Below are 24,118 nucleotides of genomic sequence, written 5' to 3' on the forward strand. Positions count from 1 at the left end.
TGAAGCCTAGCAAACCGAGAGCAGACCCTGACGCTGATTTGGTAACTACCGGGGTTTTAAAGAATCTGCTAGCGGAACTCCAGAAGAACATCCTCACAGACGTCTCTGCACTCAGGGGAGAGCTACAGGGCTTGACAGGCCGCATAACAACGCTGGAGGAATCCTCCCAAGAACAACAGCGGACCATGGCCTCGCTGCAAAGAGACCTACAGGACCTGCGGCGCCAAAACACGCTGCATGAAAGAAGATTTGCGGCCCAGGAAGACACGAGACAGAGACTAAACCTAAAGGTTAGGGGGATCCCAGAAGGGCTACCAGAGGCAGAATTGCCACAAGCGATTAAACGCATACTAACCTCTGTACTGCCCCCAGGCCCCACCAAGCCTATCACGCCAACGGACATATTCCGAATACCAAAACCCCCTGGAGCCCCAGCAACAGCCACAAGAGACACCATACTTACCTTTGGGAATAATTCAGACAAAGCGACGGTCCTCACCGCCCTCAGAGGTAAAACTCCTGTGCGGTTCGAGAACTCAGAGTTAACTTTCTATGCAGATTTTTCCAATGGTACCCTGGCTTGGCGCCGATCTCTCCGGCCACTCACCTCCATACTACAACGCCACAGCATTTATTACAGCTGGCGGGCATCCTTCAAGCTACTTGTGCAACATGGAGGGAAAACTCATCAAATCCAGGGCATGCAAGATGCCACAGCCCTTCTACACACCTTGGGCCTACCTCACGACTCCATCTCCCAAACGGGACCTCTAACCCCAACCCCCCCCAGACCACGGCTGGGACCCAGCGAATGCGGCCCCAAATACCGCGGAATGCCACACCAATCACCTACGCATCTGTCACCACTTAAACAGAGGCACGGGACATACTCACCGGCTGCAGTGATTGAGCTACTACCCCCTTAAGTAGCATTACCCTACAGGCCCACCCTCTTACCCTGTTCAGAGAAGATGCCAGTTCACTGGGCCTCTTACCCGGATTGTCCCAACGCTGCGACTCTCATCCGTGAAGGGAATTAACTTTAACTACATGGCCAACATAGGCCATCCTCAAATTATCCCCAGGTTGGACAGTTCGGTAGGTGTGCGACCTAAAGACTCGGTGCAGCACTCCTAACCCAAAGGCCTAGCGGACAACCACACAGCGTCCCCGCATCCACGGAGAATGTACCAACACTGCCGTCCTGAGAACACAGACAGCAGAGATACAGCATAAGGCGCAAATGACACAACACCTACTGGACATTGAGTACAGGTCAACCCTTCATGGTGTCCCTCTTCTAACGATGCAGACCCTACACACTGTTCTCCAAGTTTTAACTTCCCAGTTTAAGCTCCCAGGGAGTTGTCGCCTGCTCTGGCACCTCACTAGACACTACAGCCAACATAGCCCTAAGAGACGTGTAACGTGTATTACCTTAACAATACTGAATGCAATAACCGTGGAATAACTGTTTTTTGTTTCATGTATTCATTCATTCATTTTCTTATCACTTTGTACTGCATACAGTGACTAACGACCTAGCAGAACGGTCATCCTATATTATTGGTACCTAAATATACCCATAGCAGACGTAACCTGTTCACAAATGTAATCACCCACTAGGATATAATGCACCACCTTGACTAATAACTTTACCTCGCTGAGCCTCTCATGGGAACAACTGTAATTTCAAGTACTCTACTTTTGAAGATTCAACGACACCTGACTAAACATACCTATTCTCAAAACGTGCCCTTAATCTACTCAAACAGGTCACGTCCTTAGTGTCCCTCTGCACCCGGGGACTGCATTGTACCCCCTGCTGGCAAAGGCTGAGTCCTGCTATGGGACTGATCTGAGAGGGGGAAACCCTGAGCTACATACTGCAGCAGACCTCCTATGAGACTGTATAGCTGTGTGCAAATACTTAATAGCCTGACTAGTAAACACCGATGACCTTTACTTCATAGTCCCTCTGCCCACTGACAGTACTTGATTATACCTTGGGGCAGGCTGTATGGATCAGTGGGCATAGGATGTTGATCCTCCTCAACAGGGCCCCACTCCCCACAGGCACCCCCATTTTCAACAACTTGCCAGTCTGGGCAACAAGTTTAGTTTTTCCTTATTTTGTGCTCATAGTTTATTTTAATCTTGCACCAATCTGTGGCATCAATCTAGCTGGTATCATTGAAGTGCTCCTTATGGGCGCTCTGTTTTTATTTAACTTTAAAATGCATACTTCTGATGTACTGATATGACTCACCAAAGGGTTTGTTTTATTAAGCTTATGACCCTTTACACCTTTAAAAAGTCAGTAGGTTATTCTTGGACTATAAAAAAGGAAAAAAAAAGAAAATGTGCACTGCAATATAAGCCATATTGTTGTATATTAATTTCTACTGCTCTGTCGTCACCAGCTGTTGCGGCGGTGTAAACCTGTTAACTGACCCTCTCAGATGAGACTCAATGTCATGTATTCCTTTATTAAGTGGTTCACTATGCTGTGACTTACAATCACCTGGCACTCCAGATCTAATACACCTAATAAGCTGGTGAATCATTTTAGTATTAAACCCTTTTTATTTTATTTTATTTTATTTTTTTGGTATAAACATGTGTAACCATTGAAGCGTCAATGTTGAAACCAGTTATTCAGCCACAGCATGATTTTTTTGTAATAGACAGTTCCTTGCAGCTTAGTGCAGCTAAATCGTTTAGAACCTGGATAAACCAGCATAGAATTACATTTAACTGTTTAAACTATGTACGTCAATATCTTGCCATAGTCTACCTAACTAATGTTCTTATTTTGTTTTCTTTTATAAAAAAAAAAGTGCAGTACCTCTTGACTACATGTACCAAATGCTTAAAATGCTATGTAATTCTGAACATGTCACTGCTTACGCCTGTACTTAACTCTGCACTCAAAAATAAAGAATTTAAAAAAAAATAAAAAAAATTGCCACTAGACGGAGCTCTTAGCATCTGATATCTCCTTCCATTTTTCTTTGTACACAGAAACCGAATTAATGAACAATGCACTTCTTCTCTTTTCATAGTTTGCTGTTCAGTCTGGCAAAAGCAATTCATTATTTATTATGTAAAATGAAAGAGTCTCTGTCACCAGTAGTGGTTAAATTATGAATGAAGATCCTTGAACATGATGAAGAGACAAGAGAGATCAGTGTTACGTTTTTTTTTTTATTGTTTTTGACGCATGAGCTTTATATAGCAACAGAATTATGTAGTCTAATAGTAATGTAAGGTGGACACCTAGTCGTCCAGGAAGTTCTGCCTTTCACATATTCCTGTTTCTGCTGTTGATCCAAAAGAAGGTGGAAACATTTTGAAGAAATTTGGTCACAAGCTTTTACTTCATATTTTATATCCTTCATTGTTTTGCTTTTCCAAAAAAGCAGCTAAATATGGTTTAAAAATCTATGTAGAATATGCTGAAAGTTTTTTTTTTTTGTTTGTTTTTTATAGATATCTCAAGTCCAGTGGAAATAATCAGCAACCAGGAGAAAATAATTTTAAATGACCGGGGTAAGTAAACATGACCCAAATTTAGGGATCTGCATAACATTCGCTGGCGGGGGAGACCTAATGTGCATGTGCAGCAATGCCCACGCTCACATTAGGATTTCCCCATAGGAAAGCATTTTTCAGTTCTTTCTTATGGGGATTCCAGTGACACTGGAAGTCCTCAAGCATAGCGTGAGGACGTAGAGCGTCGTTTAGGCAACCAAAAGTCACCTTCAAGCCCATAAGGTAGACAGCCACTAGAGGAGGAGTAAACCCTAGCAAGTAATTATTGCAGTTTATAAAAACTGCAATAATTACCACTCTAGGGTTAAGGGTCATGGGAGTTTGCACCCAGACCACTTCAATGAGCTGAAGTGGTCTGGGTGCCTACAGTGTCCCTTTAAACGTTAATTGTCGGGGAAGTAAATTAAATTTGGATTTTTGGTTAATATAGCAGAACTGAAAACAAAGCTGTCTTTTTTCAGATCGGTTGTTTTGGCCTGAAATTTGAAATCTACTTTAAGTTCCTGAAATGTCACAGTTTACTGACTGCAAAACATGGTATATTGTCATTTTTTAGAGAATAAAATGTATTTACTATTCTAGCCAAATTGCATTTTTCTTTTTAATTCCACAGCCTTGATTGCTAGCAGCATAGATCTGAAATGGCTTCAGGCAACAGTTTCAGGGAAAGCAATGAATGATTTCACCAGTAAATAGAATCTCCAGAATTTGTCCAAAACAATGTATATTGTATTCTGTACTTGCTTACCTCAAGAACCTCAAACCACAACTTGATGCCTCTTTCATAACTAATTTTTCTGTTATTGTGACACAATTCCACATTAAGGTATTATAAGGACACTACAAACCTATCATCTCATTCACTTGGTTATAATCATGAGTCCCCTGGTGTTGTCTATGCAATCACTGTTAAACTGTTTTTGACCAATGTAACATTAACTAAGGGTGCCTGGGCGCCCACAGTCCAGCCCCTGTTGTACATATGGTGAAGGCATATATGAGACACTTGCTTTTCATCAAACAGATTCATACCCATTTTTCAGCGCTACGGAATTTGCTGGCAATATTTTTAAAATAAAGTAATAATACCTGCAATGGGCACTTTTGACACACTCAGCCAATCATAGTAACCTATTACAGCTTGAGCTAGCACAGAGGGGATGGGCTGCTAGGGACTGTCGTATAGCATTACAAGACTGAAAACAGTTTAACAATTAATGCAATGATGTTGCCAGGGGACTCCAGACACTGTAGCCACTTCAATGACATGAAACAGTTACAGTGCCTACAGTATCCCTTTAAGTGCCAAGTCAAATGTGGAAGTAGAACACAATAAGGGATGTTTCAGCCACTGTTTACAGAATGGGCATTTCTGTGGGGAACTTTCTCACAGTGGTTACATTTTACAGAATGTAAAAAGGAGAGACATTTAGAGGAACTTGTGCAGAAATGCTGAAAATGTTGGCCTGTGCTAAAAGAATAAAATGATTAAAGGGCCACTATAGTGTCAGGAAAACAAACCCCCCCCCCCCCCACCCTCAGGGCCCCCCTCCCACTTATTTTTACCCAGCGCCTGGCGCTGGTGACCTCTCCTCCCCCTCCAACGTCCGCTACCGAGTGGAGCCAAATGCGCATTAAAAACGCCTATAGGAAAGCATTTCTCAATGCTTTCCTGTGGGCGTTCTGTGTGCTCAATGCGATTTTCGCATTGAGCATCAGGGAAGCGCCTCTAGCGGCTGTCAGGAAGACAGCCACTAGAGGCTGGATTAACCCTCAATGTAAACATAACAGTTTCTCTGAAACTGCTATGTTTACAGCTGCAGGGTTAAAACCTGGGGGACCTGGCACCCAGACCACTTAAATGAGCTGAAGTGGTCTGGGTGCCTATAGTGATCCTTTAATTATAAGAGAGAGGTTTAATATTATTTGTGTTCATTTTATAGGTCCTGTGTTTTTCCTGGCTTGCTTTAGTGTGGCTGCAGGGCTGGCATTCTTGATGTACTACAATAACTCAGGTATGGAACAGTTTAATGTAGAACAGATTCCTATACAGAGATTTCAAAGGAGATCCGGAGATAAAAAGGAAATCAGCCTATGGGCAACTTGAGCCACTCTCAGAGCTCATTACACTATTAGTTCTTACACAATCTCATGATGAAAACTTTTAGCAATAACCACAAACCAAAATCAGTATTACGACATAAAAATAAGTCAAAATAAACACAGATACTATTTACATATTTGTGAAAATGTTTTGTTTATGTTTAATTAAATCTAGGGTAGACTGTCTGTTTGCTCATAGATAATGTTAAATATTTTTTTTTTTTATATCATATATAGTATTTGTTATTGATATAATAATATTGCTTGTCACCCAGATAGATATACAGCGTTAGCAAAGAGCTGAGCTATATCACAGATATACAGGGTTAGTAAAGAGCTGAGCTATATCGCAGATATACAGGGTTAGTAAAGAGCTATATCAAAGATATACAGGGTTAGTAAAGAGCTATATCACAGATATACAGGGTTAGTAAAGAGCTATATCAAAGATATACAGGGTTAGTAAAGAGCTATATCAAAGATCTACAGGGTTAGTAAAGAGCTATATCAAAGATATACAGGGTTAGTAAAGAGCTATATCACAGATATACAGGGTTAGTAAAGAGCCAAGCTATATCACAGATATACAGGGTTAGCTAAGAGCTGAGCTATATCACAGATATACAGGGTTAGCAAAGAGCTATATCACAGATATACAGGGTTAGTAAAGAGCTATATCACAGATATACAGGGTTAGTAAAGAGCTATATCACAGATATACAGGGTTAGTAAAGAGCTATATCACAGATATACAGGGTTAGTAAAGAGCTATATCACAGATATACAGGGTTAGTAAAGAGCTATATCACAGATATACAGGGTTAGTAAAGAGCTATATCACAGATATACAGGGTTAGTAAAGAGCTATATCACAGATATACAGGGTTAGTAAAGAGCTATATCACAGATATACAGGGTTAGTAAAGAGCTATATCACAGATATACAGGGTTAGTAAAGAGCTATATCACAGATATACAGGGTTAGTAAAGAGCCAAGTTATATCACAGTTTTACAAGGTTAGCAAAGAGCTGAGCTATATCACAGATTTACAGGGTTAGCAAAGAGCTACCATATATACTCGAGTATAAGCCGACCCGAATATAAGCCGAGGCCCCTAATTTTACCCCAAAAAACTGGGAAAACTTATTGACTCGAGTATAAGACTAGGGTGGGAAATGCAGCAGCTACTGGTACATTTCTAAATAAAATTAGATCCTAAAAAAATTATATTAACTGAATATTTATTTACAGTGTGTGTATATAATTAATGCAGTGTGTATATGAATGCAGTGTGTATGAGTGCAGTGTGTATATAATGAATGGAGTGCAGTGTGTGTGTATGAGTGCAGTGTGTGTGTATGAGTGCAGTGTGTGTATAATGAATGCAGTGCAGTGTGTATGTATGAGTGCAGTGTGTGTGTATGAGTGCAGTGTGTGTGAGTGCATGAATGCAGTGTGTGTATGAATGCAGTGTGTATATAATGAATGCAGTGCAGTGTGTGTATGAGTGCAGTGCAGTGTGTGTATGAGTGCAGTGCAGTGTGTGTATGAGTGCAGTGCAGTGTGTGTATGAGTGCAGTGCAGTGTGTGTATGAGTGCAGTGTGTGTGTGTATGAGTGCAGTGTGTGTGTATGAGTGCAGTGTGTGTGTGTATGAGTGCAGTGTGTGTGTATGAGTGCAGTGTGTGTGTATGAGTGCAGTTTGTATGCAGTGTGTGTATAATGAGTGCAGTGTGTGTATGAGTGCAGTGTGTGTGTGTGAGTGCAGTGTGTGTGTGTGTGTGTATGAATGCAGTGTGTGTATGAATGCAGTGCAGTGTGTGTATGAGTGCAGTGTGTGTATGAGTGCAGTGTGTGTGTATGAGTGCAGTGTGTATGCAGTGTGTGTATAATGAATGCAGTGCAGTGTGTGTATATGAGTGCAGTGTGTATATGAGTGCAGTGTGTATGTATGAGTGCAGTGTTTATGTATGAGTGCAGTGTGTGTGAGTGCAGTGTGTATGAATGCAGTGTGTTTATAATGAATGCAGTGCAGTGTGTGTATGAATGCAGTGTGTGTATGTGCAGTGTGTGTGTGAGTGCAGAGCATTGGTGGGGGTGGGCATTTTATTAATTATTATTTAATTATTATTTTAATTTTTTTTTAATGTTATTTTTTTTTAGGTAACTATTTTTTTTTTATTTTATTATTATTTCTATTATTATTTTAATTTTTTTTTCTTATTATTTGTTTTCTTATTAATATTTTTATTTTTTTCGTCCCCCCTCCCTGCTTGTTAGCTGGCCAGGGAGGGGGGCTCTCACTCCCTGGTGGTCCAGTGGATGGGCTGTAGGAGGGGGCTGTCAGGAAGCTGTAACTTACCTTCACAGCAGCTCCTGTCAGCTCCCTTCTCTCTTCTCCGGTCCGTGCAGCTCCCAGGTCAGCTTCCTCTGCAACTCTCGCGAGAGCCGCGGGATCAGAGCGTTGCCACGGTAACCCGTGGCAACGCTCTGATCCCGCGGCTCTCGCGAGAGTTGCAGAGGAAGCTGACCTGGGAGCTGCACGGACCGGAGAAGAGAGAAGGGAGCTGACAGGAGCTGCTGTGAAGGTAAGTTACAGCTTCCTGACAGCCCCCGGTCCATGTCTGTATTATGGCAATGCAAATTGCCATAATACAGACAACTGACTCGAGTATAAGACGAGTGGGGGTTTTTCAGCACAAAAAATGTGCTGAAAAACTCGTCTTATACTCGAGTATATACGGTATATCACAGATGTACAGGGTTAGTAAAGAGTTGTGAAAGAATTTACTTAGACCGTCTGGATACCAAATCCGGAGGTCAATAGTAAGTACTGGAGTAGGAAAGATGGGATTACCAAATTAATTAATGATAGGACCGTAAAGAGTCTTTAGCAAAAATAACAAATACCCGAATTGGGTAAAAAATCTCGCCACAGTGGCTCACCTCAAACTATCTTGGTCAATTGGGTACTTTATAGATTTGTCTTAAGAAAGCTACAGATATTAGACTTTAATCATGGAAGGTCAATTCTGATAGCTACAGACAGCAGATAAGCTTAGCTCCAAGTTGCTAAGTAAAGTATTGACTAGAAACACTGGTCTTTAGGCTGGGAGCAGACTTGGTTGTAAAGCTCTACAGCTAGCCTCTGTGGAATTGTCTAAATAGAACCAACAGGATTAAACAGTAGTCTTGCAAATAATCAACAGTTCAAAACTGCAAACAAACCCACACATATAATGGCTAGATACACATTAGATCACTTTAATTTTCACTTTCTTTATTTTTCACCTCATTAAACTGGACATGTTGCCTGGGAGCAGTTAACTATATTCTCTTAGACTAAGTACTACAGTCCTGCAAGCTGTTTCAATCCCTGCCTGAGGGGTGTAGTGCCCTCCAACTGTCATATAATCTGGCCTTATGTAGGATATCGAGTATTCGTTTGCGGGTGAGCTCTAGGTACTCACTGGAGGTAGCGGATGTATCTAGTTGGCCATCTAATGAAATGTTTAGGTCCCCCCCCACAACCAATAGACCTGTAACGAGAATATACCCCTACACGCATGATCCAGCTAAACAGAAGGCAGTACAGAGGTGAGATACGTCTACCGGACCTTAGAATGGCCGGACTCGACGTATATAGGAGAAGTACAGTGTCAGGAACAATCCGAGGTCAAGGGCACAAAGAGACAGCGTAAACGAGGACAAGCCGGGGTCTGGTACACAGGAAACAGCAAGCCGGCAAACAGAACAGACAAGGATAAAGCGAAAACGAAGTCAGAATACAAAGCCAAGGTCAAATACGGAGGAACACAACTGAACACAGCAACAAGCGCTAAAGGGAACTGAGACAGAAACCACGATAGGGCAAGGAACTAAGGGAAAAGGGTAGGTATAAGTAGTTTCAAAACTAATGTGATTGGCTCTTGTCACTTCCACACCCCCAAAAGGTAAGTGTATGGGGTGTGTGGGATGACAGGGGCCAATGGGAGCCTTTTGGCAATTTAGGCTCCCACTGTCTCTTTAAGAGCGTGCCCGAGACTCGCGGCGCGCTCTTTGATTCAAGCGGGACATGTGACCGCATCTCGCGGTCACTGCCCGCCTTCCTGCCAGAAGCGTCGGATGAGCCGCGCTCGGCTCGTGCAGCCGCAGGACCGCGCGCGGCTTGAAGAGAGGACCGCGGCCGGCCCCTGGGAAAGGTGAGTAACGCTACAGTACCCCCCTGAGGACACGCCCTCCGGGCGGGCAGGACTAGGTCTGGCAGGAAAACGTGAATGGAAAGAACGCACAAGGCGGGGAGCATGAACAGCATCAGCAGAAATCCAACTGCGCTCCTCAGGCCCATAACCCTTCCAATGTACCAAGTACTGAAGCCGACCCCTAAGGAAACGAGAGTCAAGAACAGCAGACACTTCAAATTCCTCATGACCCTCCACAGAGACAGGAGGGGGAGGAGGAGCATGCCGGGTATAGCGGTTGCGCACGTAAGGCTTCAACAACGAGGTGTGAAAAACATTAGGTATGCGCAGATTCTTAGGCAGACCCAAGGCATATGAAACAGGATTAACCTTATGTATAACACGATAAGGACCAATGAAGCGGGGAGCCAATTTCATAGAAGGCACCCGGAGGCGAATATTCCGCGTGGAAAGCAAAACTCTGTCCCCCACAACATAGGAAGGAGCCGCTCTGCGATGCTTGTCAGCCTGAGCCTTCTGGCGAGCAGCAGAGTCAACCAAAGAACGCTGAACCTGCTCCCAAGTATTACGCAAACCAGCTAAATGCATCCAGAACTGGCATGCCCTGTGAGGAGAATGCAGCCGGGAGAACAACGGGATACTGGCCATAGACGACGTAAAAAGGGCTTTTGCCGGAAGAATCATGAGTGGCGTTATTCCGAGCAAATTCAAGGAAGCAGGTCAGACCAATTGTCCTGATGGTGAGACACAAAACAACGGAGGTACTGCTCCAGAGACTGGTTGGCACGTTCAGCAGCTCCATTAGACTGGGGATGGTAAGCGGAAGAAAACGAGAGAGAAATACCCATCTCTGAACAAAAGGCTTTCCAGAACCTGGAAATAAATTGGCTACCCCTATCGGACACAATAGATAAGGGAATGCCATGTAACCGAAATACTTCTCTAGCGAAGATAAGGGCCAGATCCTTGGATGTGGGCAACTTGCGAAGAGACACAAAGTGAGCCATTTTGGAAAACCGATCAACTATCATCAGGATGACTGTGTTACCATTTGAAGGGGGTAATTCAACAATAAAATCCATTGATAGGTTAGACCAAGGCCTCTCGGGAACGGGGAACGGATGCAACAGCCTACAAGGAACTCTACGAGAGGATTTCATACAGGCACAAGTAGTACAAGCACTTATATAGTCAGTGACATCCTTTCGTAAGGAATCCCACCAAAAATACTGTGTCCAGCAGTCTTAGTATCATGATATAGTGACAGAATATCCCGTCTCTCGGGAACGTCAGCAAACAATTTATCATTAGGCCTCTCGCTGGGTGCCATGCTTTGTTTCGCTTGTATGGCCTGCAAGAGGGACGAGGAAATAGACAATACAGTAGTTGCTATTATCCTGTCTGGGGGAATGACAGGAGTAACATCAATCTCTTGTTTGTCAATAGTTTCAAACTGTCTGGACAGAGCGTCCGCTTTAGTGTTCCGATCCCTGGCCTATAGGTGATTATATAATTGAAATGGGACAAGAACAGTGACCACCTAGCCTGCCTGGAAGACAATCTTTTAGCTTCGCTAAGGTAGGACAGATTCTTATGATCCGTAAATATGAGGATAGATAGGATCCTTAGTGCCTTCTAACAAATGTCTCCATTCTTTGAGTGCTAAAATGATAGCAAGGAGTTCACGATTACCCTCGCTGCTTTGGACATTTGTTTAGAAAAGAAGCCACAAGGATGCAATGGCTTTTCAGGAGACTCTCTTTGAGATAAGACAGCACCTACCCCGATATCTGAAGCATCAACTTCAAGTATATAGGGCAATGAGGGGACGGGATGCTGTAAAATAGGTGCAGAGGCAAACGTAGTCTTAAGAAAGTCAAAAGCTTGAAGTGCCTCGGTAGACCAGACACGAGTATTGCCATCTTTTTTTGTCATACGAGTAATAGGTGCTACAATATACGAAAAACCTTTGATAAAACGTCTATAATAATTAGAGAAACCCAGAAAACGCTGGATGGCTTTCAGACCTTGCGGCAGAGGCCATTCTATGACAGCAGCGAGCTTCCGGGGATCCATACGAAAACCCTTAGCGGAAATCAAATACCCCAAAAACTGGACTTCGGATTGGTCGAATAGACATTTTTCTAGTTTACAATAAAGACCATTAGCAAGAAGGGTCTTCAGAACTGTCGTAACATGTCTGTGATGAGCGTGTAGATCTGTAGAATATATTAAAATGTCGTCCAAGTACACAATAACAAATGAGTGAATAAAGTCTCTTAAGACATCATTAATACATTCTTGGAATACTGCTGGGGCATTGCAAAGCCCAAATGGCATGACGGTATACTCATAATGACCTGACCTAGTGTTGAATGCTGTCTTCCATTCGTGGTCCTTTTTTATACGTATCAAATTGTATGCTCCTCTGAGATCTAGTTTGGTGAATACCGTAGCATGTTTGAGCCTGTCAAACAATTCTGTTATTAATGGTATAGGGTAAGCATTTTTGATGGTGATTTTATTAAAACCTCTATAATCAATGCAAGGTCTTAAATCACCTTCTTTTTTTGATACAAAGAAGATCCCCGCTCCAGCCGGAGAAGAGGATCTCCTAATAAATCCCTTGTCTAATGATTCTTTAATGTATTCCTCCATGACACGGTTTTCTTGAACCGATAGAGGGTACATCCTGCCCTTTGGAGGTATAGTGCCAGGCAACAAGTCAATAGCACAATCGTAGGGTCTGTGAGGCGGTAATTTGTCAGCCTCTCTTTTATCAAAGACAGTCTTTAGAGATAAATACTGAGAGGGTATAGTCGTAGACAAAGGAGGAATGGTAGGAACATTAATAGTATTCACAGGCGTGACTTCAATAGTACAAGACTCGTGGCAGGCTTCACTCCATGATTTTATCTGCCCTGTCTCCCAGTCAAAAATGGGATTGTGGGCACGTAACCATGGATACCCTAACACTAATTGTGAAGAGGGAGAGGTGATGACCTGGAACCGAATGGTTTCATAGTGTAAAACCCCTGTGTACATGTGTAACGGTGCAGTCTCATGGGTAACTACTGGAGAGATTAATGGTCTACCATCTATGGCCTCAACGGCCAAGGGTATCTCCTTCTCTCTGATGGGAATGTTGTTTTTCTTTACAAAACCAGAGTCTATAAAATTTTCAGCTGCCCCGGAGTCAACCAGAGCGTATATGTTTTCAACTATACAATTCTCTCCCATATGTAAGGAAACAGGGAGAAGCAGTCGATTAGGAGGCAATGTAGGAGACTTAGAAATCACACCCAAGGCCAGTCCCCTATAAGGTCTTAGGTGCGAGAGTTTTCCGGGAGCAAAGGACATTCCTTTACCATATGGTCCCTCTTACCACAATATAGGCAGAGTCCCTCCCTTCTCCTATGTAATTTCTCAGTATCTGAGAGTTTGGCAACCCCTAATTGCATAGGTTCCTCTTCAGATACTTTAACATTCTCCGGTATATTAACTCTGGGGTGAATTGGTGTAACAAAACGTCTATTCCTGTTCTTAGTATAGAGCCTGTCACGAATCCTATTATCTATATCAATGAGGTAGTCAATACGGTCCTCTAAGGCAATAGGAAGCTCCTTAGCTGCTACCTCATCCAATATAGAGTCTGATAAACCTTCCATGAAGGCCGTAGTTAACCCATTGTTGGTCCAATCTACCTGTGAGGCAAGGGTACGAAACTGAATAGCGTAATCAGCCACAGACCTAGAACCCTGTTTGACTCTCATTAATGCTCTTGCAGCATTCTTAGACCTTTTCATAGTATCAAAGGTTCTGCGAAAAGCTGTAAGAAAACTGTGAAAATCATGTACCATAGGTCTATTAGCTTCCCAAATAGGATTTGCCCACTCAAGGGCTTTATCAGTAAGTTGGTGCATAAAGAACCCAAATTTAGACCTCTCTGTGGGAAATGAATGTGGATACATCTCAAAGTGGAATTCTATTTGGTTAATGAACCCTCTGCATGTCTTAGAGTCCCCTCCATACCTAGGGGGAGGTGTTAAATGGGCCGAAGCATTAGGCACAGTCGATACTTCAGGAAGAAGGGGTGTAGGAGGGTTAGGTGTGGTTGCTGTAATGGTTCTAGCTAAGAGCGTATGGAGAGCCTGGGCTATCTGATCCATTCGGTGATCCTGCTCTACAAATCTAGCCTCATGGGACGCCATCTGTTGAGCTAAATCTGCGGGGTCCATGGCCCTATCGTAATGTAACGAGAATATACCCCTACACGCAGGATCCAGCTAAACAGAAGGCAGTACAGAGGTGAGATACGTCTACCGGACCTTAGAATGGCCGGACTCGACGTATATAGGAGAAGTACAGAGTCAGGAACAATCCGAGGTCAAGGGCACAAAGAGACAGCGTAAACGAGGACAAGCCGGGGTCTGGTACACAGGAAACAGCAAGCCGGCAAACAGAACAGACAAGGATAAAGCGAAAACGAAGTCAGAATACAAAGCCAAGGTCAAATACGGAGGAACACAACTGAACACAGCAACAAGCGCTAAAGGGAACTGAGACAGAAACCACGATAGGGCAAGGAACTAAGGGAAAAGGGTAAGTATAAGTAGTTTCAAAACTAATGTGATTGGCTCCTGTCACTTCCACACCCCCAAAAGGTAAGTGTATGGGGTGTGTGGGTTGACAGGGGCCAATGGGAGCCTTTTGGCAATTTAGGCTCCCGCTGTCTCTTTAAGAGCGCGCCCGAGACTCGCGGCGCGCTCTTAGATTCAGGCGGGACATGTGACCGCGCACGGCTCGTGCAGCCGCAGGACCGCGCGCAGCTTGAAGAGAGGACCGCGGCCGGCCCCTGGGAAAGGTGAGTAACGCTACAAGACCTTCCTGAAATTCGAGTAGCTTGTGAAGTGTTTTCCTCAGGACCACACTTTGTTTTTTATTAGGTAGGTAAATATTTGCTAGTGTTGGTAGTATTGCCTAGTTTTCCTTTAATGAATATGTATCTACCTGCATCTTCGTTAAGTTGTCCCGTGAGTGTAAACGGAACCTGTCTCGCAGACAAAATTGCTACTCCTCTTGCTTTAGTTTCAGTGTAATGACTAAAATAGCCTAGAGGATATTTGCGGTTTCTAAACGAGGGAGCATAGTGTTTGCGAAAATGTGTTTCTTGTACAAACACAATATCTGCTTTATATCTATGAAAATCTGTGAGAGCGAGTGATCTTTTCTCCGGGGTATTCAGCCCCTTGGCGTTCTGGGAGTGTATAGGAAAAGTTGGTTTTGGTTCTGTGTTAGGTGCGTGAGTAGGGAGAGTTGGCGGTTTCGGTCTGTGGTGTCACCATCTGTGTATTCCTAGTTGTCATCTTGCCCCCTAGTATGGAGGATTTGCTTGTCACTTACTAATCAACAGTTATAGGTTAACAGCAACAATATCAACAATGTACAAATTGTGTTTCACTGGTAGTCCTCAGTCGCTTGTCCTCTCATAGCTAGAGGGATTACCAAAAGTCTAAATAACTCACAACCTTCTGTTGTTTCTTATTCTGTCTCCATGCAAGAGGCAGAACAGCAACTATGCGGGTGTGGTGATTGACTAGAACCCGAAGCATGCAATCTGACAATTTTTTTTTACTTAAGTCGTTGGTGGATCTGGAGGGGAGGAAAGGGAGGCAGGGAAGAGAGGGGTAGGTCTAGCGGGTATCGTCCCTTTGGTCCACCATCGATCTGGCCCTAGGGGAGAAGAGTCATTGGTCAGCCCTTCTTTTCTTGGCCGGAGTGGTCCATCTTTGTCTCTGGGGTAGAATAGAAGAATCTTGGTTTGGTTGGGGTGCATACCAGTCCGTGATGTTAGTGTTAGGCAGTTCCAATGCTCACAGAAAGGGTTCTACATCCAAGTGTGAAGCTATTGAGTGCATCACTCCCTTGTGATGGACGATCAGTGCGAATGGGTACCCCCATCTATATTTCATGTTGCGGTTGCGCAAAAGCTCAGTAATTGGCTTAAGTGCCCGTCTAGCTTGTAGTGTGAACCACGATAAATCTGGAAAAATCTGTTTGTGGTTTTCGTGGTACAAAAGGGGTTGAGACGTTTCTCTGAGAGCTTTGAGGATATTGTCCTTCACTGAGAAGTAATGGAGTCTGCAGATTACATCCCGTGGGGCTCCGCTGCTGCTCCTCTAGGGCGTAGAGATCTGTTGGCCCTGTCCATTATGATAGGGTTGTCTACAGGGTCTCCCAAGATGAGATTAAATCCCTTAATGTGGACATCATATCTTCCCCTTGTATTTCAGGAAGGCCCCTTATTCTCAGGTTATTCCTCCTGCTCCTATTGTCTAGGTCATCTATTTGCCTCTGCATAGAGGACAGGGTCAGTGTGTGTCTAATGTGGAGGAATTATTTACAATCTGGGCTTGCATTACATCCTTTTCTTCTTCTAAGTCTGTAACTTTAATACTTACTTGCTGTATGTCAGCGCCCATTGCATCGATTTTAGACTGAAAAGCTGCTTCTAGTCTTCCGATCATATTGGCCATGTCTGCTTTGGATGGCAAGTTCCTTAGCATTTCTCTTATGTTAGAGTCATTTGCCTGTGCTTGTGTACCACAGGAGCCTTCCGACGGTGCAGGGCTTGATGGGTCCGATTCCGCCGCCATATTGGAATTTGCAGCCTCATCCTCGCGGAGGGCTGCGTCTTTGAAATAATGTGTGAAAGTGCTCGTTTTCCCGGTAGGTGTTTTGCCGGATGCCCCCTGAGTGTTGTTGTTGTTGTTGTTTTTGGGGTTCCCCATGGTTCCTCCAGACCTGCGATTGCATTGGATTGCACCTCGTTGTTCTGGGAGCTGAGTTAGTGCACGTCCATTCAGCTCCGTGTCAGGCCAAGCCCCCCGATTGAATACTATTTGTGCATACATTTGACCTAAATTTATATATTTGTTCCGCTCAATACCCTTGATCCGTTTCAAGGCATTTACTCTCTCAGTTTAAGAAGCTATTAATGGCTTTAATCTGGAAAGGTAAAATACCCAGAATCTCATATATTACTCTAATTAAAAGAGTTGAAAAATGTGAAATAAATTTCCCAGATATAATCGAATTGCAAGATATTACAATGTTTACTCCTTTTTTAAATGGGACAAGGAGATATCCCCAAACCCAGGATGGAAGACAATGGAAGAAAGATCTAATTCTAGAATAACCTTATTTAATTTAGCTTGGATTGATTCAAATTATTATAATTGGAAATTATATAATAACAGCTTTGAAAATATTTAAAAACAAATTAGGGATCTCAAACCAGCTCCTCCTCTCTACACCTATTGAAGCTTTACAGATCTATATACGAGATATTGACTTAACTAAATGGAGACATTGTAATATCCACAGTTTATCACAAATAGCCCCTCTAAAGAAACTTAAATCTTTTGCTGAATTGCAAACTCAATTCGGACTTCCTGAAAAAGAGTTCTATAATTATATTAGAATTAAACATCTAATTATTTCCCTAGAAATTAATTTTTATTAATAAACATTTCAAAAACAAACATTTTTAGAACTACTCAACTTCTAAAATCTCGCAAGGATACAGATAAGCCACAATCATTAAATAAATGGCAAGCTGAAATTAATTCTTATGTTATTATTTATATAGCGCCAATAAATCATTTTCAGTAGAGGACTGGGGAGAGGCTTTTGTACAAGTTTTAAAAAAGGACTCTTAGTCTTAGCCTACCCAAACCTTCTTTTTTTAACAGATTCACCGGTGGTATCAAACACCTCACAGAATCAAGAAATTTAAATATAATTATTTGGATCTCTGTTGGAGATGCCAAAGCTCGGTAGGAACATTGTACCATATGTGGTAGGAATGTAATGGCTTAGCTGCAATTAAAAACAATATCACTAATATTTTAAAAAGTTTACATATACAAGACGACCTTTCTCCTCAAACTGTTCTGTTTCATCTTGACTTTCCTATTTGTAGCTTTGAACAAAAAGCATTTCTAATACATATATTTATGGCTGTAAAGCTTACAATAGCTAGAAATTGGCAGATATCTACAGCACTTAATTGGTCAGACATAACTGGTCAGATAGAATACCAGGGCAAAATGGAAAAAGTTTTTTTGTTTTTTTTTATAATGAAGGAGGGATTTCCGTGTATAAAGCAATACTGGAATAAAATCTCCATATCGAACACACTTGATTTCTCCTGAAGGAGAAAAGGGAAGGAAAGAGAAAAGGAGGGAATAAAAAAGGAGGGAAAAGGAGCGGTAGAGAGGGAAGGGAAAAAGAGAAGAGAGGGAAAAAATAAAGGCAAATAAGTCAACCTGCCCAATTAGAATACGAGAAATAAATATAGATGAGATTTTTAGAAATGGGTAGACCTCTCTGAACTAAAAAAATGAATTTGATTATTCAAATATGCACTGATATCCTGAGTTGACTGAAAACTATATCAGACATATACCCCCATGCCCTTCTTATTACCCATGCGCTACTATATAATAGCTATCTAGATTTCACGATTCTTAGACCCAGAATATCTTATTTTTTTTCTTCTTTTGAATGTTCTTTATGTCGAATGAATGTTACTAAAAACTTTATATATCGAGCTCATGTTAGCCTAATAAACAATAATGCTGACATAGTTAGCTAAATATATAACAGTTTTAGATTACTGTCACACTTTCTTAATGTTGGTCTTGTGTAGGCATAAATAATGTTTAAATATAAATAAAGTTTTTAGAGTTTGGAGGGGTTTACACATCTCTGTAGTGTCTAGAACAGTAGTATTGTGTAAAAAGTATTTCCATCCAGGAAGCTACAATATGTTTAAAGTTTGCTGAATTGTAATCAGTTTGTCAAAAGATTAACATGCTGCATGTGTCTGCTTTTATTTTGTAGATTTAAAACCTACAGGTGCATCTAAAAAGGTATTGGGATTCAGTGCTTTTGGATTTGGGCGACACATTAAAAACATTTTAATTTCCTACCTTGATGAAGTATCATTGAATAACTGACATCCTGTCCTGGTCTTGCATTGACCATTTCTTACACCAAAGAAAATGTCCATCGTCTGGAGCTGCTGCTTTGCCAGTTAACTTTCATGCTGTTCCCTGTGGGACGGATTATAATGTTTGGTGCGGGCTTACAGCATGGTATATAGCAGAGTATTTTAATAAGGACCAAAGACCATAAAAACAAGCAATTTATATTTATTTTTTTGTGGTGTGGTGTTTGATAAGCTGAATATGCATGTTTGACAAGCAGCTCTATATGTATATGAATTATGTATGCACATGTATTATGTTTTTACTTGCCAAAATGGGTCAAGCTCTGTCATTTAAGCCTCAGTTTAATTTTTATTGTGATCATGTATAGTTTTGTAACATTTTATATTTTCAGGCACTCATTAAAACACATATAAACCTGACAATTCTAGGGTTGTTTCAATGCCAGAGTGGCCTACAGTTATTTAGATTTCAACACCTCTCTATCACTCAGTTAGTGTTGCTTGGTTACTTCAGACTAGCTAAGGCCTTAGCAAAGCTCAAATATGGTCCATAATTCCCTCACTCCCTAGTCTCAAAATACTCTATTCACTCAAATTCAATCTATCACATACCCGCTAAACTCATATTACTTTTGTCATCTCCTGATTACATGACCTTACTCTTATAGTCCTCTGAGCCTCTCAATGTGACTCAGCCCCATAACCATTTTTCCATCTTAGTCACATTACTCCAAACAGAATCCCTTCACTCAAATCCTGTAATCCAATAGGAAAGCATTGGGAGGCTTTTGTGCATGCGCAGCAAAACACCTTGCTACACCAATCCGCATCTCCTCATAGAGATGCATTGAATTTCTCTGGGGAACGTTCAGCACCTTCGTGCAGCACTAACACAGGAAGCAAATCTAGAGGTGTAACTAGTAAGCAATGTAAACACTGCCTTTTCTTTGAAAAGGCAGTGTGTGAAGTGCTTAGGCTGCAGGGATATGCTATAGACACCAGAAACACTAAATTAAGCTGTATCGATTCTCTTGACTAGAGTGCCACTTTATCTACGTTACCCCATCCCCATAATCTCCTTACCACCTAAAGCCTTACCTATATAGTCCTGTCACCACCACCAGCCGCAACCTCATTACTTTTTACCTATACACCTCTCACCATTCCAGCCTCAACTTATTTTTTTTACCTTCTCCTCATATTCCCCTGGTCTTACTAGCCTCAATCACAGCCCATCCACATAATCCCAAAATGACTCCATGCCCCAATCACATTACCACATCTCCTAACCTCAGCCCCAAACAAATTCCCATTATTCAATCATTTCCAGTCCCACCAATCACACCACTCACTGGCGCACACAGTGCAACCATGCCCCTAATCCCATATAATCACAGCCAGATATTACCCTCATCTCATAATCATATCAATGCCAACCAGGTAGTGTATTTAAACTCCTTCAGTCATATCAATCTCCGCTAGAGATTGCCCTCTATCCCCCAGTTTCATCAGTTTGTTTTCTGCCAAATAGTCCCCTAATTTCTGCCCATTTCTGATGGTCTACTGATGCAAATTGCTGAAGTTCTTTAGACCTGCTTGCCACCTCACTAGGCCTCTTGTGTCTCCTACATCTAAGGAGGGAGGTAATGCCAATGCACAGACAGTGCTTTGGAAAGGCCCACTGAGACTTGTCCATCAGCATTAGTATTACAAGGCAACGCCCCAACAAGAACAAGGCTTTAGGGAGTCACCTATTTGACCCATTACTGGCGCCACCTCTTATGGTTTTGATGTGCTGAGTGATGTTGTATAGCAGTACCGTGATGTAGCTCACTCACCAAAGTGTTTGGTAGTTTGTCAGCATCCAGAGCTGCAAAGGGAATATTCCAGAAAAATATGTAACTTTTATTATATGTATGCTCTGTTTTACTAACTACATAGCTGCTAGTTAAAAAAAGAAAAGAAAAAGCACATGGTTTCATTTTAAAAGATGTAATTGCTGGTGCCCTTTGAAGTGTAGTGTACTGTAAGTGTTGGCAGCTAAAAACAGGCCATTTTAGTGTACCAAAGATGGCTACTATATTATAAGTTGACGTGGTTTTATTTCTTTAACGATGTAAACTCCCCTGCCCTCCATTGCCAGCTATTGTATTTCCAGTTGGTGAAATAGTGCTTAAATACTATTTTGTTCATTGAAAATTATTTTACATTTAGTTTTGTTTTTCATTTTCACCTTTATCTGTAACAATTGTTTTTGAAATGCCTCAGGACAAAATCTGTTTTCCTGTTTTGGAATACACTGGGAAATTGAGTAAGATCATTCCAGAGCAGGAGATTCAGAATAGAATTTTGTTTATTTAAGCTCTTTGTGGGCGATGTTTATTGTAATAGAATAAATATTTGTGTGTGTTAAGGACAGATCATGTTTTCAAAAAAAAACCATATTGCACTATGGGTAACATCATGCGTGCCTTTATTTTCTGTAATGCACAGTTTTACTGACACCAGGCATTACAAGGGACCCCAATCTCACAGCAGCACTAGAACATACATGTTCCAGTCAGCCAATGATTAGAGAGAATACACTTTTTACAGATGGACCCATTTTAGGAAGCTGAAGAGGCAGAAATGAGATTGTTTCTCCATTTCCTCTATTGACTGTAGGGGCTGATTTATGGGTGGCACCTATAACTTCCAATTTTAAACAGTGTGTAACTTATTGCCACGGGTGCCTTATTAATAGTGTTAAAAGAGCACTATAAATTACTACACTGTGTTAAGGTGTAAATGAATGTTTAACGGAAGCAATATATGTGCACAGAAGTGAAAAGTATTCAGGCTTAGACCTGCCAGAAGTATAGCTTTCGGCAGGCAAGACATATTAATGCTCATAATCCATTAATGAGTATAGACACAAAGAAATAAGTCCTGCTCTCAAACACCCATTTTTCGTGGGTGGCTGCAATGTCTATAGTATGCAGCAGCCCAAAACCAAAAAAAGGTTACCTGCTCACAATACCAAATCACATTTAAATAACTGTTTAAATAATTGTTACACACTTGAAAACTGATGTCTATAGGAAAAAAGAAACGTTTTATATATCTGTACATTTTAATAGTCCATTTCAGCAACGTGGTAAGGAAATCATTGAATATGTTTATGCAGAAATATTAAAGCTTATAAACTATATTTTTATAATGTAAAAGGTAAGAGAGTAATGGTTTGCTTCCATTTTTATAATGCTATTCTGGATCTCACCGTCCAATTGCTAATATTTTAGTCAGCTTCTGGCTATTTTTGTTTATGAACTGCCAATGGAACAAGCATAGGATACTAATCTTTAAAACTTGTAATCTTGTTTCCTATAGTAATAATGGACAGTCTATATTATTCTCCTTTTAGAATATTAGAAGTTTTGCAAAAAAAAAAAATTGTACTTGCACAAATATGGAAGATTACTGTAATAATTTAATTGTATTTGAGCTTCCGTTAATGTCTGTTTTTCCACAAAGTTACTTTTGCACTTAAAAAAATGTCTGTCTATATCATCTAATGCTACATGGGTCTGATTTGATGTTTAAATGAGAATTAATGTACCTAGAAATACAATTCTATCTATGCCATAACATTTAAAAATATATATATATTAATTTTGTTAATGTGCAATTATTGTAGACTCTGTTAGTAACTGTAACGGGAATGCATTCTCGCTGTTCTTTATCAGTGCACCATTTCTTTCTTTCTGTATACGTTGTGGAGTATGGATTGTTATTATTTAATGTATACATATAAATTTTAGATGTATGGTAGCATATATTGCAAACTCATGGCATTTTATAAGGTTAACTCAGTAATGTAGTGGTCTGGGTCCACTATAGAGACCCAGACCACTTCAGCTTAATGAAGTGGTCTGGGTGCCAGTTCCCTCTAGGATTAACCCTTTCTGCTGTAAACATAGCAGTTTCAGAGAAACTGCTATGTTTACAAATGGGTTAATCCAGCCTCTAGTGGCTGTCTCATTGATCGCCTCTAGATGTACTTCCACGCTTCTCACTGTGATTTTCACAGTGAGAAGATGCTGCCGTCCATAGGAAAGCATTGAGAATGCTTTCCTATGAGACTGGCTGAATGCAAACGCAGCTCTTGCCGCGCATTCAGCCGATGACGGCAGAAGAAGGAGATTGCCCTCAGGGCACTATAGTTCCAGGAAAACGAGTATGTTTTCCTGACACTATAGTGGTCCTTTTAAGACAAAGCAATATGCTGCCTGGCAATCAAAGGGTAAACATTTGAACTTTTCCTTTTAACCTTTTTGAAACTAAAACCAGAGAGTGCTAACTAAAGTATCTGCTGACTACTGCTATAGAGTACATTACATCATATCGCAGGGAACAAGTCAAGAGCCACTGTAACCATTGTGGGAGAAAGTAAATTGTATATAATCAGTATAAGGATAGCTGGAAATTGGCATTCATCCATACACTCATTCATTCCACCATGTACACATCTTGCTGCCATTCTTCACATCATTTATGTTGGTACGGTTGCTTACTTATTCATTTTCTTTCTGTAATATTTACTCAATACACATATTTTATTTTTATTTTTGTCATTGTTTAATTTATCCTACAATAGTTATGGGTCTTCAGACAATGAATTATTTTAAAGTATAATTAAAGGTTATCAGCTAGAACAATTAACTAAAACAATTAACTAAAACAGTTTCTAAAATAAACTTGCAAGGGGATCTCTGTCCCCTAAACACTATAAGCTACGAATGATCGGGCCAGATATCGGTCAGTAATGTCTATCATACCAGAAGGGAGCCGTAGTGACCTTTATTGATGGGTCTGAAAACTGACATATGTAAATTTATTTAACCCCTTCCTCCCGCTTCAGCCAAGCGGGAGTGGGACCCTGAGGGTGGGGGGGACCTATTAACACTATAGTTATTTTAAAAAAATCTACAGAAATATGTGCAGTGTGCATGCTCACACATAACTGCCACACACCTGGACCATGCTATGACGTGTTAATAGCATTACCCTCATGGCCTATGTGAAGTAGAAGCTTTACACATGGGGCATGAATGCTTACCTGGGATCACCCTATTCCTGGTTTAATACAGATAATGCAGTAACAAAAAGTTATTTTGTTGGTGCTGTACCTAAAGCTCAGCCTCCATCAGACTTTTTCCTTGTGGTGCTGGCTTGTTTCCTGGCTTGCCCCTGCTATTGGTTG

General features: G+C 41.4%; 1 protein-coding gene across 1 annotated transcript in view; it reads left to right on the forward strand.

The window, feature by feature from the left end:
- Nucleotides 1–22,375, forward strand: part of CARD19 (caspase recruitment domain family member 19) — a 59,188-nt gene extending 36,813 nt beyond the window's left edge. Inside the window, exons 4-6 of the mRNA XM_063426904.1 lie at nt 3,493–3,552; nt 5,499–5,570; nt 18,768–22,375. Coding sequence (XP_063282974.1) covers nt 3,493–3,552; nt 5,499–5,570; nt 18,768–18,883 — 248 coding nt within the window. The 3' untranslated portion in view covers nt 18,884–22,375. The remainder of the gene's footprint in view (nt 1–3,492; nt 3,553–5,498; nt 5,571–18,767) is intronic.
- Nucleotides 22,376–24,118: the final 1,743 nt, after the last annotated feature.

The sequence above is a fragment of the Pelobates fuscus genome, chromosome 7, assembly GCF_036172605.1.
Source record: "Pelobates fuscus isolate aPelFus1 chromosome 7, aPelFus1.pri, whole genome shotgun sequence".
In the NCBI taxonomy this organism is placed as follows: domain Eukaryota; kingdom Metazoa; phylum Chordata; class Amphibia; order Anura; family Pelobatidae; genus Pelobates; species Pelobates fuscus.